Source organism: Spironucleus salmonicida, chromosome 8, assembly GCF_000497125.1.
Source record: "Spironucleus salmonicida strain ATCC 50377 chromosome 8, whole genome shotgun sequence".
Lineage (NCBI taxonomy): Eukaryota > Fornicata > Diplomonadida > Hexamitidae > Spironucleus > Spironucleus salmonicida.
The window spans coordinates 956,227-975,469 of NC_090603.1; the positions used below are offsets into that span (position 1 = coordinate 956,227).

The 19,243-nt window shown below is 27.6% G+C and overlaps 4 protein-coding genes across 4 annotated transcripts; all 4 read right to left on the reverse strand. All coding sequences in view use genetic code 6, as the record gives it.

Annotated features, from left to right (window-relative positions):
• Positions 1-16: 16 nt before the first annotated feature.
• On the reverse strand, positions 17-15,082 carry SS50377_28307 (uncharacterized protein; the record flags this gene model as incomplete). Its single annotated transcript, XM_067912083.1, has 1 exon — positions 17-15,082. The coding sequence occupies one exon, from the start codon at positions 15,080-15,082 to the stop codon at positions 17-19; it is 15,066 nt and encodes a 5,021-aa protein (XP_067761105.1).
• Positions 15,083-15,875: 793 nt separating this feature from the next.
• Positions 15,876-16,409, reverse strand: SS50377_28308 (uncharacterized protein; the record flags this gene model as incomplete). Its single annotated transcript, XM_067912084.1, has 1 exon — positions 15,876-16,409. The coding sequence occupies one exon, from the start codon at positions 16,407-16,409 to the stop codon at positions 15,876-15,878; it is 534 nt and encodes a 177-aa protein (XP_067761106.1).
• Positions 16,410-17,107: 698 nt separating this feature from the next.
• SS50377_28309 (Transmembrane domain-containing protein) lies at positions 17,108-18,580 on the reverse strand (the record flags this gene model as incomplete). Its single annotated transcript, XM_067912085.1, has 1 exon — positions 17,108-18,580. The coding sequence occupies one exon, from the start codon at positions 18,578-18,580 to the stop codon at positions 17,108-17,110; it is 1,473 nt and encodes a 490-aa protein (XP_067761107.1).
• Positions 18,581-18,694: 114 nt separating this feature from the next.
• Positions 18,695-19,207, reverse strand: SS50377_28310 (uncharacterized protein; the record flags this gene model as incomplete). Its single annotated transcript, XM_067912086.1, has 1 exon — positions 18,695-19,207. One exon carries the CDS (start codon positions 19,205-19,207, stop codon positions 18,695-18,697), a length of 513 nt encoding a protein of 170 aa, XP_067761108.1.
• Positions 19,208-19,243: the final 36 nt, after the last annotated feature.

Consider the following 19,243-nt stretch of genomic DNA (forward strand, 5'->3'; position numbering starts at 1 on the left):
TATAGTTAAATAACAATCACTCTAAGCATACAATAATGTTATTCATGACCTCATTAGATCTACAATCAAAAATTACACCAAAACAACTCAAATAACATGTATGAGAGAATTCGAATGGTATTTCCATAGTTATCTTTACATACACAAGTTATTAACCACAAATAGCACGTTTTCCACCTTCGAAACTTTAGAAGCTAGCAATTAAGAATACGCCTTCCCCGAACAGTGAATCAACAGAAAAATCGACATCTTGCTATATGTTAATACCTTTAAATGTTTTATTTTATAAACACTCCACCGTATATTAACTAACGACTTATAGATTACCAAATAAATCCATTTTCTGAATTCTTTCCATCATCATCAGAGTGTTAAACTCACTTATTCGGGTAGTAGTAACCTTTTAGTTATTGAAATTCTTCAAACTATCTTATATTTTACCAGCATGGAACTTACTGCTATTACGCAAAAATGCTGTAACTAGTGTGAAAATCCCATCTGAAAATGGTCGGAAGTAACTAAATTACATAGCGGCCTATAATGGTAATCGAATAGCAGAAAACTATTAAATAAAACTAATTGGATTGAATGAATTAGAGATTTCAATCAGATTTAGCGAGTCTGGGAGCTATTACGCTAAAAATTATAAGAGCTAGGCAACTGAGTCATTTACTTACTCCAGTTCGACCGAGTTAATAGAAATCAAGAATTGGAAACGAGCAATTAATGCCTGGATAATTTCAAAAATAGGAGCAAAATGTAAATTTAAGGATGAAATTTCTTATGCCAAAATAAAACCTGAAATATATAAAATCTAGTAAAGCTCGTAAAGGTTATTTTACGTCTATTAAAATAATGGATGTGATGGTAAAGGCTACGAAATTTATGCATTGTTGGTAATAAAATTAGAGAAAGTAAAAAATATCTTCTATTGTTTAAAGGCTGCATAGTTATGAATTGAATCAAAGTCAGCCAGAGTATAACTCATGTTATAAACTACATTTAGTACTTGTGAATTAACAAGGTTAGGATGAACTTCAATTATAAAAATGACATTTTAAAACGTGTTATACTTAAGTGCTTATTAAAATGAAAATTCCTAAAATTAAAATGAATAAAGACGGATTATAGTTGGCTTAACAAAAACGGAGGAATAATTTTGCAATGAGTATAAGTGATCAAACTAATATGAGTGTAATTTCCCTAAATATAGTAACTCTTAAAGTGCTCGTGAAAAACTTAAAGTTTAAAATATAAGAGGACCTCTGGAAATCTATTTTTGTATAAAATCAATTTCTTATTTGGCATTCATATTTTGACAATCGCTAAACAAATATGGATAATTAAAAATAAGCTTTAAAAATATTTATATATCATCGTGTAGAGATTATTTTGAATAAATAAGTGCTAAGCAAAATAAATAAATACCAGAAACTGGGGTTCCATCTTTAATAAATTGCGGAATAGATGTTTTCTAACTAGATAATACATATTCAATAATATTTTATTGTTTCATAGCAAAGTCGAAATCGTTTTTATAAGAAAGCATCCAGGTGGTAATTTCTTCTATAAAAGCATGAGGATACTTTGAAAATACTTCTTAAATATTAGCCTACGTTTTATTAAACTTACACTAAATTAATTCCAATAAGAGACTGTAACCTTCTTAAGGTAATCTTTAAAATGTTTTTTCTATTACAACTACTATCATAAATACAACCATTTCTATATCTGATAGACTAAGAACATTGGATATAATAAAGATAACGTTTTTAAGTATCTACTGATACAGAATAGATGTATTATATTATAAACTATCCGAGGACATTTTGAAAATTTAATCTATGTTAAGAGACTTAATAAGCATTGGGAAGCGTGGTGTTAACTTTACTAACATATTTTAAATGCTGAAGAATGCTTTATAGTAGATATTTAGCCATGAATCTTTTTATTAAATCTTCTTAGTAAATTTTGCTTAAAATTCTTAATATTAAGAGGTAAGTGTTCTCTTTTACTGTATACTTTATTCTAAATTAGAAATATGTTGCTGTAAATTCTAAAATTACGTCGTTGGTGCATCAAAACCTATATTTTTGCAGTTAATGACTATATTCTATATTAAAATATAATATTAAGACTCTTGATGTTTTGTATCATATACATTTGATAAATACTATGTTATATCTTAATAATGAATATATTTCCATATTATAAATGAAAGTTATTCTTTTAATACAGCCATAGATTATTAATAATAGTTATCTTGAATATCCATAGTAAATAATTCATTGGCAAATTTTAAGTTCTAATTACTTAAATAAATTTAAGGATAATTAAACAAATTATAAAAACCATACTACAATGGATAATTATCATCTAATTTTTAGAAAATTACATATAAATTAATAGTTGTCATTTATGGATTTACTTTTCGTCTTTCTTTCCCAATATTAACAATCTAAGTATATCCTGTTTTTATAGCGTAATTATATTATACTAGTCCTATAAATATATCGATTAATGCGGGTGATGACTTAGTTACATTAAATACTATATATGGCGCTTATTCTTTACTAAATACTAAATTCTCCACAATTTACATTGCTTAATGATAATTATCATTAAACTCTACAATATATTAATTATTTAAATGCGGAATTTATTCAATAATACTAATTATTTATTTATAAAATATGTGTGATACAATTGATATTTTATAAGGGAATGCTTATCTTAATATAATTTATTATTATAATTCTAATAACTGCACTTATCCCATAGCTAATAGTTTATCATAAGTTTACTTCTTTAATAATGTTTACTGATTTAAGGAGTTCATTAATTAATATAATTTATCTCTAGATGCTATCATTTCTGAAGTTTAATACGAAGGTGCTTACTTATTTAATTTAATAACCGTACCATTATCATCTAAATCATTCAAGCACACACACAGACAGTGACAATTATAACATGAATTACATAACTCATCTTTATTATACTAGCAAAATTTACAAGTATTTTAAATAACAGGACATAAAATGTTCAAGATTTCCTTCAGCATGTCACCACCATAAAGAATATAAGCAGCTAAACCGATAGAAGTAAAATCAATTAGATTAATACCCATCTACACTTATTATATATCATAAACGATATCATTTTATTGTTATAAGAAGAAACTATAAATCTTCGATGCAATATTAACACTATTTGATTATATTTTAACTTAATCTGATATTTAATCATATTTTTAATTGAATTAGTCTATTTGTCTCTGGTTTTCTAAAATTTTTGCCTTAATTGAAAATTATTCTTATTCTTTAAGATATGTTCGTTTTGACTCTAGCTCGATGATCGTTTGCTGTAACTAAGTAATAACTATTTCTTATTGAGGGTCAATCATATTTGAGAAATAAATATTGAGAGCAAGGACATAATTTACTAATCTTCTCTACAATCGTGTTTATGTAAATGATAAAAGTTCTGATTCTAACTCTTACATTGAACAAACCTTACGTATTAACTCGATCTTTGTATCTGTTAGCTACTTATAATCAAAATTAATTATCCCGTGTGGAATTGCTATATCTACAAACATTTATTATTATATCTCTTTCCATTATTATGCAGATTCTTATTCTGTAGGATACTTTAAATCAGAAACAAATAACGTATTTTTATCAAAAATAATGTTCCAAATAACTAAAAATACAAAAATCATAACATTATTCGTAATATTAGAATTATATAAGTCAATTATTTCTGACTTAGAAGTTTATTCCATTTCAATTATAGTATACGATAACATAGAGATTTGATTCTTTCTCTGCTTATCTAGTTATTATTATAACTATACTAGTTCAGATTATTTAAGTGATATGGAACTTAATACTGCTTTAAATTCACTTTAAAGATCATTATTAATTTTTAATAAAGTAATTTATGTCTATTTTAATTAATCTAATACGATTTTTTCATTACTTTAACTCTCTTAATATTATGCTAAGCTTTTTTCTGCCTATTTACAAACGCTTATGACACCTATTAATTTAGCTTAAAAATCAGATAAAATTTTATGCTTACTATTTTCTTTATTTATTAAATTTTGTTTAATTGATTAAGACAACTGAAATAAAACACTAAAGTTCTACTCATTATGCTATTATAAATTTGAGTATAAGTTTAATGCCAATTAGTGATGGCGTAACTCGTCTGATTACGAAATAAAATCTGGTAGCAGCCTTTGTTTTACAGTATCAATTAGATCTTTATTAGAATTTTATTCTAAAAGTTAAATAAAATTATCTTATTCTATTTTAATATCATTGGTATATGACTGTAAATTAACATAATTAATAAATGGTGGTAGATTCTTTAAATCATAGCTTACATCCTAGATAATATAGATCATTAATTTTTATGACATAAGTAATTATACGGTTGCAAAATTTAAATTTTCAAGTTTACTAAACACAATAGCCTCCTGATACATATCTTAAAACTCACTAGATGTAAATATTTATTATCCTTAGTTACCTGGAGTAATTAAATTTAATACTACAGATAACATATTTGTTGATAGTAATATACTAAGTGGGAATGTTAATATGACATAATTGTAATTTTCTTTTTTTAATGCGGGCCTAAAAGCATCGAAATTTTGTATTTAAGGAGGTTACGTTATTTAAAATTATTATTATGACATTGTAGGTACATAATCTATAGCAGTTTAACCAAATAAACCATATTATGATTAGATTTATGTAACAGGTTATTAAAACATCATTTAATCATCTGTAAATTGCATTTTAAATTATTCTAACCCAGCAGCAAGACCAGATTGATAGCTTTTCTTATTTTCTAGTTTATTCTTAGATGATAAAGGAATAACGACACCTCTTTAAAGATGAAGCGTTGTATTAAGAGCAGTTCGTATGCAAGATAGAATTTTTTCTCGGGTGTTTAGCTATAATATACTTGAATTTATGTAATTTTATTGGTATGACTAATAAATACCACTTACATCACCAACATCTATTAACATGTTCTTGCTAATTATTTTATCCTATTCAACTGGTAAATCTGTAATAGAATTTGTTATGACACTTATATATTAAACAATCTATTAGTAAGAAAATAAAGTTTAAAATTTAACGAAATGCGTAGGAATAGTAATCTCTAATACTGGAGATGAAGCCAAACTTAATAAACATCCATATCCTTAAGCCTCTTCTATAATACCGTCATTAAACTCAAATAAGGAGTTTGGGTCGTTTTTATATTTATCATAATTCTCTTAAAGAGATTCTTTGTATTCTCCTCTAGCAGCATCTCTAATGCATCCAAATAAAACTCTGTTATAATATGTTTAGTACAATCCAACATTAAATGAATGCGATAATTGCTTTAATGCTAATGTTTTAAACTAAGAAACGTCAATTAAATTAATCATCGCTGATATATCCCAGAACAAAGCCAATTCTTCTTTAAGTGATCCCTAATATGTTGAATAGAATTAGTTTACTTTTTAAATCTCATTGGTACTTTACTGTTACTATGTAAATAAGTAATTAATATTATCTACTAGCAGATCTTCATCCAAACCGAATTTTATAAATAAAAACTTATGCGCATTAAGATGAAATTATGAAGCATTTAAATCAGTTTTATGCTATGGTTTTTCGAAATCACATTAGAATAATGGATATTTATATTTTTTGTTAAATTTCGCAAGTTTTTAAGGTTATTAGAACATGATAATAAAACTACAGTTTAATAACCTATAGTGTTTAATCGTGCCAGTTTAATCAGGTATTTATATCTAGTAGGTAAGTAATGTTTAGAACCATGCAGATTCAAATATTTCCATACTAACATAAAATTTAATTATTGTAAAGAACAACATAACTGCATTATTTCCCAATAATGTCAAAAATTCTCTTATTTATTAAATGAAATAACTAATTTCCATTTAATCTGCAATAACAAATGATTGATACCGATATTCTAAGAGATGCCTATTCTAATTTACATTTTGCATGTTAGAAAATGAACGTAACGAAGCATTTAATTACATAATACATCCTTTCAATATTTTTTCACAATTTGATGAACTTTTGTTACTTTGTAAAACTTAAGGAATTGAAAGCTTAATTGCTGAAAAAGATTAAAATAACACCATTCTATATTATGGGTTACTATACTCAAACTATTCTCCAAATGTTCTCATAAAATATTAAATTCTTGATTCGTTGACGTTAGCACCCGTTAAAAATATATCTGATTTCTCTTCTGTTGTAGTGTTTAAAATATTATTGAAGGGTAACATAGATTATATTAGCTTAGGCTGGTTTAAAAGGGTATCTGCTAACTTACCTAAAGAAAATAATTGCAATTACCCTCTGAAAATATGCAATTCTTGATAACTTGTATTTAACATACCTTAATATAATGGTAAATAAACCATATAAATATTACTAAAATTAATAGAATTTTATGCTTTTTACTATGCAGGTAATGGTAAACTGGATGAAATAGTATTAATATAATCCGAGTATTCAATTTAAAAATTAATCAATGCATTATTTAAAACCGTAACATACATTTAAGGACACATTCTATATAACTAAATACATTAATAGGCTAATTAATAATTCGAATCCATTTATTGAACTATTTGCTCATTTGATAAGTCTTAATCTTTAACATTAACAAAATAACACTAAAATCCAGCAAAAATAATCGAAAACATAAATACAGTTATATTTCCAAATGCTACTCCTATATTTGAACCAGATGAATATACAATCTAAGTCAAAAATTCATCAGAAATTTCATAGTAATAATTTTAAAATAAGTATGATTTTGCTGTGAGTGATTCCCTTAAATCTAAAAATCCATATTATTGGAACAAAATAGTAGCATTTGCCATGACTTATCTAATAGCAAATATCTCCGTGATCTAAAACATTTAACTACAAAAATCAAATAATTCTTAAAATAGAACGACTATAAATTTTGTTGACTATTGTTAAATATGTCTAAGCTATCTACTAATATTGAATTTGGTAAATATTTAATCAAATTCAGTTTAAGTTAATGATTTTTTATCTAATACACTAATATCATCTGAAAGTATTTACTAAAATTTCATAGTACTTGTAAAGTCATTAAATAAGTATCTTAATGAAATAATATTTTCAACTACTACTTAATAGTATTGACAATATAATTGTAATAAATCAATACAGTCTGAAATAACCAATACAATGGCATCAAAAGGTTTAGGTGTTACTAAAAATTCTTAAATCATGGATTTATATTCGAAGAAATCATCTTATGAGCCATTTTGATAAATAATTACATAAAACATTCCCGGTAGAATTTATAGTATGTTATCTGAAGAAAAACTAAAATCCTATGAGCCATTTATAACTTAAACAGGAATACCAATTTAGTTTGACGATATCTCAAAAATACAATCTAAAAGTTATTAAACAGCTATAGAATTATATTGTTAGAAATATAAACCAATTTGATCTATTCTAGCAGAAAATAGTAACAAAATTATGTCAGCTACATATTTCCACCCTTGCGAATTCAAACATGTTTTTTGTCTTAAATATTATGAAATATACACAAAACTAGATAATTATTAGGGTATTTTAGATACAATTAAATCTTCTTTGACTATAATTTCATTCTCCACGTTCTAAAATAATATTTCTGGTTGAATATCAAAAAATCGATACAAGAATTAATCACAACTACTAATTTTTTTATTGATATCTGCATCAAAGAAATCAGACTATAAATATGATCCCATTGTTTCTTTCATTGTAGATACAATTTAATTTAGTTTACTAGTTTAAAATTTATTTTATTACGCTACAATATAACAAAATTAAAGAACTGCTTGCTCAATTGGTTAAGATGATGAAAACAAAAAACGTGCAATTTACTATGGTATGAATAAAGAGTTAGTAATTGAGAGCTTCTTGTAAAGTAACTCATATTCACATTATTAAAAATAGAGTTCTTAAAATCTAAATATATTATCTCCATTAACATCCAATCCTGAAAATTAGAGAGTATTTTTACACTAAATAGTCATAACACATTGATCTGTACTTGTTTATACTAATTCTGGTAGAATATACACAAAATTAGCTCCTGACTTTTCGGCTTGTACTTTTATAGATTATAGTTTGCTCAATATATCTAAACTAGCTAATTCTAAACCAGTTATGAGAATGATTACTCCTGTAGCTGCTAAACTACTTATCACATCAAGTGCATATGAAGATATAATATGAACATGTTCGACTTTACGCTATAGAAAGTTGGATATAATATCTATAAAAAGGCAATATGTTAAATGGTAATAATATTTATCTGTGACGGGAGTGATACACGCAACTTAAGTTTAAATATTCATTTATTCTAATATTTTAGAGATATACTTCTATAAAATCATCTATGTAATTCTTAATATTTAAGGACTATACAAACTAGCTACTTTAATAAATCCATGAGATTATTATATATACCCACCATTTACAAATATATCAATTTTTGGTTAATACTTCATTACAACTTCTACCTTTTAATTTTAATATACAGAGTTTTTTGTTTCGTTAATTTATTTTCTTAATGCAAAAACTAGCTAATCTAAAGGCTTATTACAGTAGGGAATAACAAAATCTAACCAAACCGAATTAGCTTAGAAAGAAGATAAAAACGAATCTAGAAGAGAAATAAAATATATAATACTTTACGTCTATTCTGGCCCTATACCTTAAGATGCACGTAGCATTGCTAAAATAATAAAATCTTCCGCATTAAACCCATCATGTAAAAAGTCACGCTATTTGTTGTCTTACGACTGAGCCTCACTATCTCCAAATAAATCATCATCCAATTCGCTATCAGATTAAGACTCATCAGAATCCAAGTCATTTAGCATATCAAAAAGTCCTTCTTACTATACAGTATCTTGTTTAACAATGTTAGACTTTTTCTATTGATTTAAATTCTATTGTCTTTAAAACTATTAACCTACTGGGTATGACTATAAAGTTGATGATAAATCAAAGAATAAATAATTTTCAAAAGAAGTAAGCATTGACAATTAAGCTTGTCTTAATGCAATATTGATATCGAATTCATAAACCTTTTCTTCTGGGTTACACTCTTATTCATAAAGTACTTTAAATTACTGTAATGCATGTTATAAAAACTGTATTTAATTATCTTTTTTATAGTTAAACGAAAGTATATTCTTAAATATGTGCATAATTACCTAAGAGCAAATATGAAATGAAATATTTGATGGATAAGAGATTAAAATTTACTAAATATTAAAATCATACGTTGAATTAATTTTTTACTACCAATATAACATATGAGTTTCAAGAGTAGCTAATACAACTTTTTATAATACTGGTGTAGTAAGATTAATATAGATATCTCTTAAAGATCTATAAATTAGAGGATATGCAAACTTAAAATAAGTTGCATTAGACTGTATAATTCCATCTATATAATAACATCCATATGGCGTACCTCCTTCAGTTTTTGCCAAGAAATACAAGATATTGAACATAGAATCAGGAAACCCTAATTAAGTTAATAAAGTACACAAAGTAAGATTAACATCATCTGTTAATTAGGTCACAATTGCTGCTTTACCAGCATATTTAGATTTTTCTAATAATGGGGTCGAATGAGAATCATACCACATTAAGTCTAACAGATATGTTATTTGTAAATCTTTAGGGTAAAATTTTCTTATTCTATAAAATGCATTTTAAATTTTAGTTTAACCGCGAAATATATCATAGACTTAATACACAGTTTCCCATAGTTTATCACGTACAAATTTTCTCTATGACAATTGAACCGCATTAGATGCTGTTGTGTAACAACCTGTTAATAATCCTCTTAACTATTTAATTGCTTGGCTAAACCCTTCTTATTGTTCTTATGATAATGGATTTAGTTATATATTAACTGGTTATCCCTCTTAGTTTAATTCTAATGCAACCTCATTTAACAGTTAAACCCAACCACCATAAGTGTAAATTTACCAATGCAAGGACACCATTTAATTTAAGGAATCTGATGAATTTATAAGCTACTAGGCTTAATACGTAGTAATTTAATTTTAAAATAAGCTTTCAATAATTGTAGTCTTCTGAATATTCAAAAATGCTAATAATTCATTTTCTAATTCACAACCAATAATATTTGATCTAACTGTGCTAATTATTTTCTGATTGAAGAATTAGTTATTATAATAATCTTTATAGTATACAACCGTATAATTTTCTTTGACTTTCATATTATTAGGGCCTAAAATAAGAAAATCATTCAAATCTCTTTTTAATTTTGGTGTTTCATTTGATTGCATAGACGGTAATATGAACTAAGTCTCAAGAATACTATCTAAGTTACCTTCAGCAATAATTTTATTAATCTAGGTTTATTAATATGCTATTAATTTATCTGATCTAATCTTGAAAAGGGAGTGACAAGTATTTAAATATATAAAATCGTCATATGGTTTTAATACATCTAGCATATCACTAGTTCTTACATCGTCTGAAATTTTAAGATTTAGTGACTAAATAATAATATTAATAAGTGTTGCACTTACACTAAAATCTTTAGAATCAATTTTAAGTAGCTCGTCAATTTTATGTCGCTAAACAATTTCTTTAGAAGAATGCTGAATAGTTGAGACATTATTTTCGTATATAGCAGTTTTTGTTAAAAATATTAAGTAGAAAATATTATGTTGGTCTTATAAAAATTACAATAAGTTTAATGCCACTGTTACAATCTTAATATTTTGAGTAAAATTAACAATAACTAAGGTAGAAACCTTGATGGCTTCAATAAGTTACCTTTTAATTTCTTCTAAGTTAACCATGGATAACGCTTAATCTAACCATTACGAAAAACTATTTTAAATATTATTACAAGTAAAAACTAATCTAGATGCTAACTAGAATACTGGTTATAGCGAACAAAGTCGTGATAATTATGTAGAATTTGTTTGGTTTACATTATTTGATAAAATAACTTCCAGTGTTTCTTTATTTAAAGTAACTATATCTCCTTTATTCTTTAGTTGCTAAATATAAGAATCTTTTTTAGCCTATGTAACAAATAGTATCTTATCAATAGTATCAAAAAACTGTATATCTGTGTTACCTAGTAGCTATAGTTTTAAATTATTAAGTAACATTAATGTTTAAATAGAGTAATTTATAATTTCCTCGGCTTCTTAAAACGCATCGTTTAAATTTTCTTCTTTAAATAAGATGGTTCTCTCAAAAATATGAATTTTAATATGATTAGATTTAAATATTGGCAGCATTGACGTTTACTCTATTTCTTTAATCAACCTCTTAGTGTCAATAAGCTAAAATTCATCTAATTTTAATGGCTTAGGATAAATTATACTTTAAGTTAGTAAGGGGTATTTTTACTTAAAAACTTATTATTAGTTACTACACTATATCCAATCGGTATAACAAATAGAAAAATACTCCTTTGTCCTACCAAATACATCTATAATTAATAAATCAAACCAATTTTGTACATTCTATAAAAATGTAAAACATTACTAATATGCCAAGCTAACCCTATTCGTGACTAAACTCTAACTAGTAAATACTTATTTGAATTTTTTCTAACTGGCTATCAGCTAAGTATGCATAATATTATAATATGTATTACTTATATTCCCAATAGGTATTTCTTCATACACCTCTAATATATCGTTCATTTGACCATATAATTCAAGCCATTTATCTTTATTATATGTAAACAACTTGCAAATTTCGTAAATTTCGCCTATTTCTTACGTAGACGTAAAAGAAGTCTAGTTTAACTTTTCATTTACCTTATCCAAGCAATTATTGCATATTTCTAATACTAAGACGAAATAATCTGATAATCGGTTGCTATAAAGATCAAATAATATTTTATCTTGAATCTACAATGATTATAATAAAGACGTCAGGGAAATTTTAAAACTACTGTAGTAACAGATATTTGGCAATGATAAAATCATAAAAGTGTTATCATAAACAATTTTCATGGTCTCCAAAAGCTTGTTAATCTGTTGATTTATAAGCATTTAGCAGGTTTCTGGAGGTGCTTAACCAGATTGAAACTCCTCTATTACCAAATCAACAAGTCCTTTGTTGCGTAAAAAATCACTAAAGGGCTTTAACTTTAGTTTAATTTACTCCTCCTAGGTTCCAGTTATTTTCACCATTTTTTAATTTTATGAAATACTTTCAACTTGATATTCATAATCTGAATGTTTCTGAACAATTTCTGGCATTAAATCTACCTTTTTATTTAGAAATTAAATATGAATTTATGATTTTTGGATGTGTAAAGTGAAATATCTGACAAAGATTTCAAAATACTTAGTTACTTTCTCAGCAGATACTTTGCTTAGCTTTACAAGCTTTTAGAGCAAAATAGATGGTTCATAGTAGATTGCTTCAGCAAGTTTTGTTTCAATTTTTATATCAAACTCAAATTCTTCATCTGCTTGCTCATTGAGCTCAACCTTGTTGCCTACAATTGTAATGAATTTCTACTTCGAATGCGAATTTGCAGCCTTTCCATCGGGTTTAATAAATCCTAAATTAAAAGGATTACCTTGGGAGCCACCCTAAAGTGGAATATTATTATAAGCAACTTCTAAATATGCTTTGTAAGAGAGATTTTATTTGTCTAAGAATAATTCTCGCTCGTTCAAAGTTAGCTAATTTTAAACAATACCACTTTTGCAGTTGTAAATAAGAATGTCAGAGAATTTTGGCGAGGATGAATAGAACATTGAAAGCTATGATATACAGGATTCTAGGTTCTATGCAATTGACAGAGGGTCTGGACAGATTTTGATACCAGAAACAAAATTATCTGTCATTTCTGGAAGGGCTTTGAACTCCCATTTTGAGAGGCATTCAAGTGTTTTAGATGCTATTTCCTTGTTAATAGGAATCTTGAAATCTGAGTATTTATTTAATGAGTCTATATCTTTCTAGATTGATGACATAAAACTTTGCTCATTTGGTGTCAAATGTAAGATTTTTGTCAGTTCAGATTTGCTCTATAAGTTGATTGGTTAGATTTAACTAGTGGATTTTTTCTTATTTCCCCCATGAATAAGTGCTAATAAGAAGTAAAACCATTCAGGTAGTGCATTTTCGTATAGCTCATTAATGAAAATTCTGAAAAATTAGATTTCCATTATTTTGAATATTTAAACGTATTTCGAATGAGTAGACTAATAACTCTCTTCAGCGAATTTATCTCGCATTTCAAGTGACGGTGACCGCCCGTGAGATGATTAATAATTATGAAGCCTGAAATTCAAATTTTCCAAAACTGAATTTGCAAAATCTGAAATAATCTAATCTACTATATGTGGGCTCAAAATTTGATAAATAACTTTATGTGTATTGATTAGTTTCTCCGAAAATGTATCCTTAAATGACAAAATTGAATAGTCATTGTTACGCACTTTGGCTCTCAAAAAGAATTACTCAATACCTTTATACGAAAAATGTTAAATAAAGCTCTCTGATACTCTAACACTGATTTCAGGTAAAGTTCCCGTCCATAGGATATCAATAAAATGTGTTGCTCTGGCCATAATGTCATTTTTGTGCTAATCAAAGATTGTTGCTATATAATGCTATAAAGTAACGAACTGCTTACTAAACAAGTTGTTTATATGCTTCTCGATTTTTACCTATGCTTTCCTAAACTGTTTTTTATGCTCATCGTAAATATGTAAATTATCTGCTCCCGGCTCGTCTATTCCAAAGCAATACTGGCTAATTTTCTTTACTTAGAATATCTTATGTGAACTCCATAAGAATAAAACCAGAAAATCTGCACACCAATGCAATTAATGCTACTCGTCATTATATGCCTTCTGCATTATTTACATCTGCGCATCTGTCAACTAGGCGTGCTGTACAAATTCACTACAAACCTAATCGCATATATCTTAAAAATTAAATATAATACTGTTTTAGTTCAGCTATTAGAAATTGATCCCTTATATCACCTAATTGCACAAAATTACTGCAGCAGATAAATTTTATTGTAATGAATTTGCCAAGTTTAACGGAACGTGATACGCATTTTTAGAGCGCAAATCTGCTTGATTTCGTACTAAAATCGCACGCTAATTTTCTGAATAGTTGGCGGGAATCGTCATATCGTGAAGACGATTTTAGCGCAATGTCACAACTGCATATTCCGTGAAATCATCAGTTTGCTAGAACTGTTACCTTGTTATATCAATAGCTAAATTGCCAAAATCCTGAATAGCCTGCTCAAACTTCGCTTTCAGCTTCGTATTCTGGAGCTGCTGGTTAAATATTTTAATAAGGTATTCTTGGGAGGCATTTGACTAGCAATATTAGGAGATGAACTGCTGGATGTTGATAAGCGACGTCTATGTCTTGTACTGTCCGAACTCGTCCACGTTGTTCTCGTCATCTACTAGAAGCACCACGTCCTGGAAGATGATATTTGAAGTAGAAACTACTTTGTTGAAGTTATTCTCCGAGATGAAAACGAGGAACTTGTCGTCGTCAATTTTCTTCAGAACGTCACAAGGGACCCATTTGAGGTTCTTTCGGTCCGAAATATCCGTCCAGTACTACGTAAAGCCAGATCCTGAGTTTATATCTGTACGCTGGTCAGTAATTGTATCCAATACCTAGTCGACCATGTTTACAACTGCTACGAAATTTTCGCCTTTCTTATAGGGCGCAAGTTCTACTGGAATTAACTTGATTGCAATTCCCACGTCAAAAGCTTTACTTGATAATTTGTCGCCCGATTGAAATGTTTCCTGGACCATTTTTGGCGGCTTTGGTGCATCCGGGATATCCTAAATTTATGGTATCGTGTAGGATTACTTTGTTGAGCTTTGCAGCGGTTTTGGAGTAGTAGTGCGCGATGATTACCGCTTTGAGAGAAGTTCTTTAGCAGCAGGTAGATTTTCTAATTACTTTGGTACATTTATCTTCATTGTGAAGAGTTAAAAAATTATTTTTAGTGAAAATTATATGTGAAATGGTATAATAACATGATCGGTATTTATACAGTATATATATATATTAATAATTAACTGTAAAAATTTTTAATGCTACCTCAAATAAACAAGATCAAATTCGTACATTAAAAGATAATATTAAAAAATCAACAATAGAATATGTTTAAATAATAGATAACACCTAGAATAAGTCCTATTTTTAATAATTAAAATGATATTATTTTATTAAAAATATAAATGATGCACAACTAAATTTAAGCTCTGTTTACACAATAAACCTAATTTTCTGTAAATCCAATTAATTTTATAATAAATAATAAGGCACATTTTTAAAAGTTTACGTCATTAGATCTGTAATTTGATGAATACGAAAAATTTTAACTTCCATAATAATTTTTTTGCAGAGAAATTTGCGATATATTCATTAATATAAATTATCTAAATATATCTTCGACTCCACTTATACCTATAATTCCACCATTTCAAAATTTTCCACTTCTTGAATAATTGATTCTTCACAACTGTTAGCTTCAAAATATTCGTTTTTTAGAAAAGTTAAATGACTTAAAGGTATTAAATTTGTCAGATAATATTATAACTGATTTTAGACCAATTTTGGCATAAAGGAGTTTAATGCATTAAACATATCTAACTGCTAAGTTAAAGAGACTGATTTTTTATCTAAACTGACAAACTTGAAATACTTAGATATCTCCAATAATAAGAAACTATCTTAGCTTACCGGATTATTAAAAATTGTTAAAAATCTTCATACATTGAATATGTCAAGATCTATCTTATCACCATTGTGGTTTTGTATGATTTTAAATGAAAATAGGAATTCTGAAAAAATTATGATTGATACTGATTTTAACAGTTTTAAATTCATAAGAAATCGTCTTTTAAAACATATGAAAGTAAATGTATTAGATTGGAAATCTTAGAGTATAAATTAGTCGGATTCATTGTATCTTTTTGCAATATATAAACGGTTTAATGTGATGTATGAAAGTATCCAGTAACTGCGGCTTGCGAATGATATACGATTTGCAGAAGGAATGTTTTTCTTAAAGATATTGGAAGGTATTTATTGATAAGTTATAGTATGATGTTAGCATATGCTAAATTTTTAGTAAAGTGAACTATAATTTTTTGTTCTATAATATATCTAGTTTTAAAAGTTATAACTTAATTTTATTGCTAATGGAATATGAATATAATTTGCTATCAGATATGAATATGTCAAAAAAATAAATGTATATATACTAATTTGATTCATCTTAGACTAATTAAAATCATACATTTTTATTTCATTGAAATTACTATGTCAGCATTATTATAATAATTTATTTTAAATAAATGAAAGCCACTTCATCCCATAGTTTTTTATTGATCTCAAATATGAATTAATTGGAGTTAAATAATGAAAATGTAAGATAAATATTTAATATTTATCATTTAATTTACTAAAAAATCTGTAAGAATAGTAACTTAAAAATAATATTATTTTAATTTACAGTGTCTAAAACTTTAAATATTGATCAATCTGATATACCAATATTCAGAGTGTTATTTATTTATGGTTAGATTAAGAAATCATACAGATATATTAGAAGACTAGTTTTATATTATTCCATTCTAAAATATTGAAATTTAAAAAGATAAATACAATATATTTGAGTAAAAGATTATTGTATAAGTCAGCTATAACCCTAAATAATATCTATTTACTACATATATTAAATCAAATACAATTCATTATTTTTATTCATTAAAGATAAGTCTATATTCTTTTTTATAGTTTCTTTCTCAAATTAATAAACAAAATAAATTAAACATAATTATTATATAAGGATCCTTAATAAAAAATGAGTAATGGAGATAATATAGTAATAATGGATTTACTCTTTAATTTATGCAAATGTATATAAACAATAAAGGGAATTAATTTTTAACTCTTACTTCATACTCAAAAATAAATAAAAAATATTAATAAAAATGTCACTTTTGACTTTTGTCTTTATTTTTACGTTTACTGCTAGAATTAGTTTTTGCAGCATCCTTATACACAAAAAGAAATTTAATAATAAATAAAATTAATAACATAGTGCTAATACAGACACCTACACCTTCTGTTAGTGATAGTGAATAATAATAATTAGCGGTATCACCATTATTTCTAGATGTGCTCAAAATAGTTATCAAGGCCATAATTAGCTTAAATACCGCAAGCATATAGTTTAAAGTGAAGAAACTCTCAAAGGAACTTAGAATAGAAACTATTTCTGGGATAATAGATGTGCTTCCAGCTACACAGGATAAAAACAAATTCTTAACTTAACTGCTGCTATATTCGGAATCTTTATCAGTCGAGAAGATGAACTACACATGAAATTACACAAAACATATCAATATTATTGCATTAACAGCAACTGATACAATAACCACAGTTAGAATTAATTTGCAAACACGCTTGTAGTACCGTTGCTTATAGTGTAGAGCCGCAGCCGAAAAGAAGCAATAGCTCAGGGCAGTGGGAACGACTCTAAAAAACTATCCATAAAGTGAGAAGGAAAACAAGTCGTAAATAGCATCTTATCGTTATGAATCGTTTGTATATGTCTTAAAAATTTAAGCATGTGAAAGTAATACGGACATTGGAAGAACTATTAAATAACACGTTCTAGGAAGTCCAAAACGAAGCATCTATATTAAGATAGAAATTTATTTTTTGTCACGAAACCCTTTAAATATCGCCATAAGATCCGAATTAAAATAATTTCGTATAGTAACACCAAGCAACGACCGACCTTCATTGATACCAGCCATCCAAACACCCAAAGAGAATTCAGTAACAACAAATGCTACAACTGTGGGCCAATTATTAACTGGGACATCAGCAATGAAGTATAACATGGATTCTACAGCAACTCGAACAAGAGCACTGATACATAGATGACAAAATGTTATGAAGGTTCTTCCTTCTGCTGTAAATTTTATTATGTTAACATTACTTAAAACATTGAAAGCATATGAGCAGCCAACTTATACTACGATTGAATAATAATACGATTTTGCTACCCCAAAAATAGTTTATGTGTACACAGCTATTAGAGAATTGACTATAAGAAACACAGGTAGAAGGAGGTAATATAGATAGAATAGAGAATGATAGTATGCCTTCATTTCTTCATAATTTTTGCTGGCAATGAAGTCGGCAGCATGTAACGCATAACTGAACATTAACTGATTTGGTAGAGTTTATCCTAAGATTAATTTTAAATTATATGTCACATTTATAGCGTAAATACAGTCCTATCCAAAGTTAATTTGTTAAAAGTAGAAAGAGACTAGATCTGCAACTGCCAATAGTAGCATTCCAAGAAACATTGGAAAACACTATTCTACTACAATCCATAAAATATTAGTACTAAGGATACGTACTGAATGCGCTGATAATTCAGATAGATCCATTTTATCGAACAAGACTATATGTTATATTAATTTAAATAAAACATATAATTTGCTATTTATTTTTTATGTAATTTAATAGAATTGAACCAATAATAAAAAACACTACGAATACATTCATGCGAAGAAGCTCTTGAGCCAGTAGAGATCCGCCTGGAAAACAAACTTCCTCAGCCGCTAATATGCGAATTCCTGGCGCTTTATGAGAGTGAGGTTAGTGCGTAGGTGCACCTCGCTATCCACCAGGATGCTTTGAGCGAGAAACTGCGGCAGAGACGTCTGGATCTCGAACGAGGTCTCTTTGCACCCAGCCCATGTCTGGTCTGGGATTTTCACGGATCCTTCCGCAGTGACAAGCTGGATTCCGTCATAACCGTCAGAGAGCAGCAGTGAAGTGCTCTGGGAAACGATACGCGGTGATTAAATCTAGGGAGCCGTAGTATCTAGGATCTCCAGCTGATGTGCAGCCCTGACCTGCTGGAGCAACGTGCGCGCACCTTCCGAGAACAGAGCCAGCTGCGCAGTTTGATAAGCAATGCAGTACTCTAAGTCCCACGACTCAGATGTTCCGCTGCATAGGATATCCAGAATCTCCGCCGTGAGATCACTGGCGATCGCGTTTGCTTCCATTCTTGAGAATATGTAGTAATATATAATAGTTTCCCT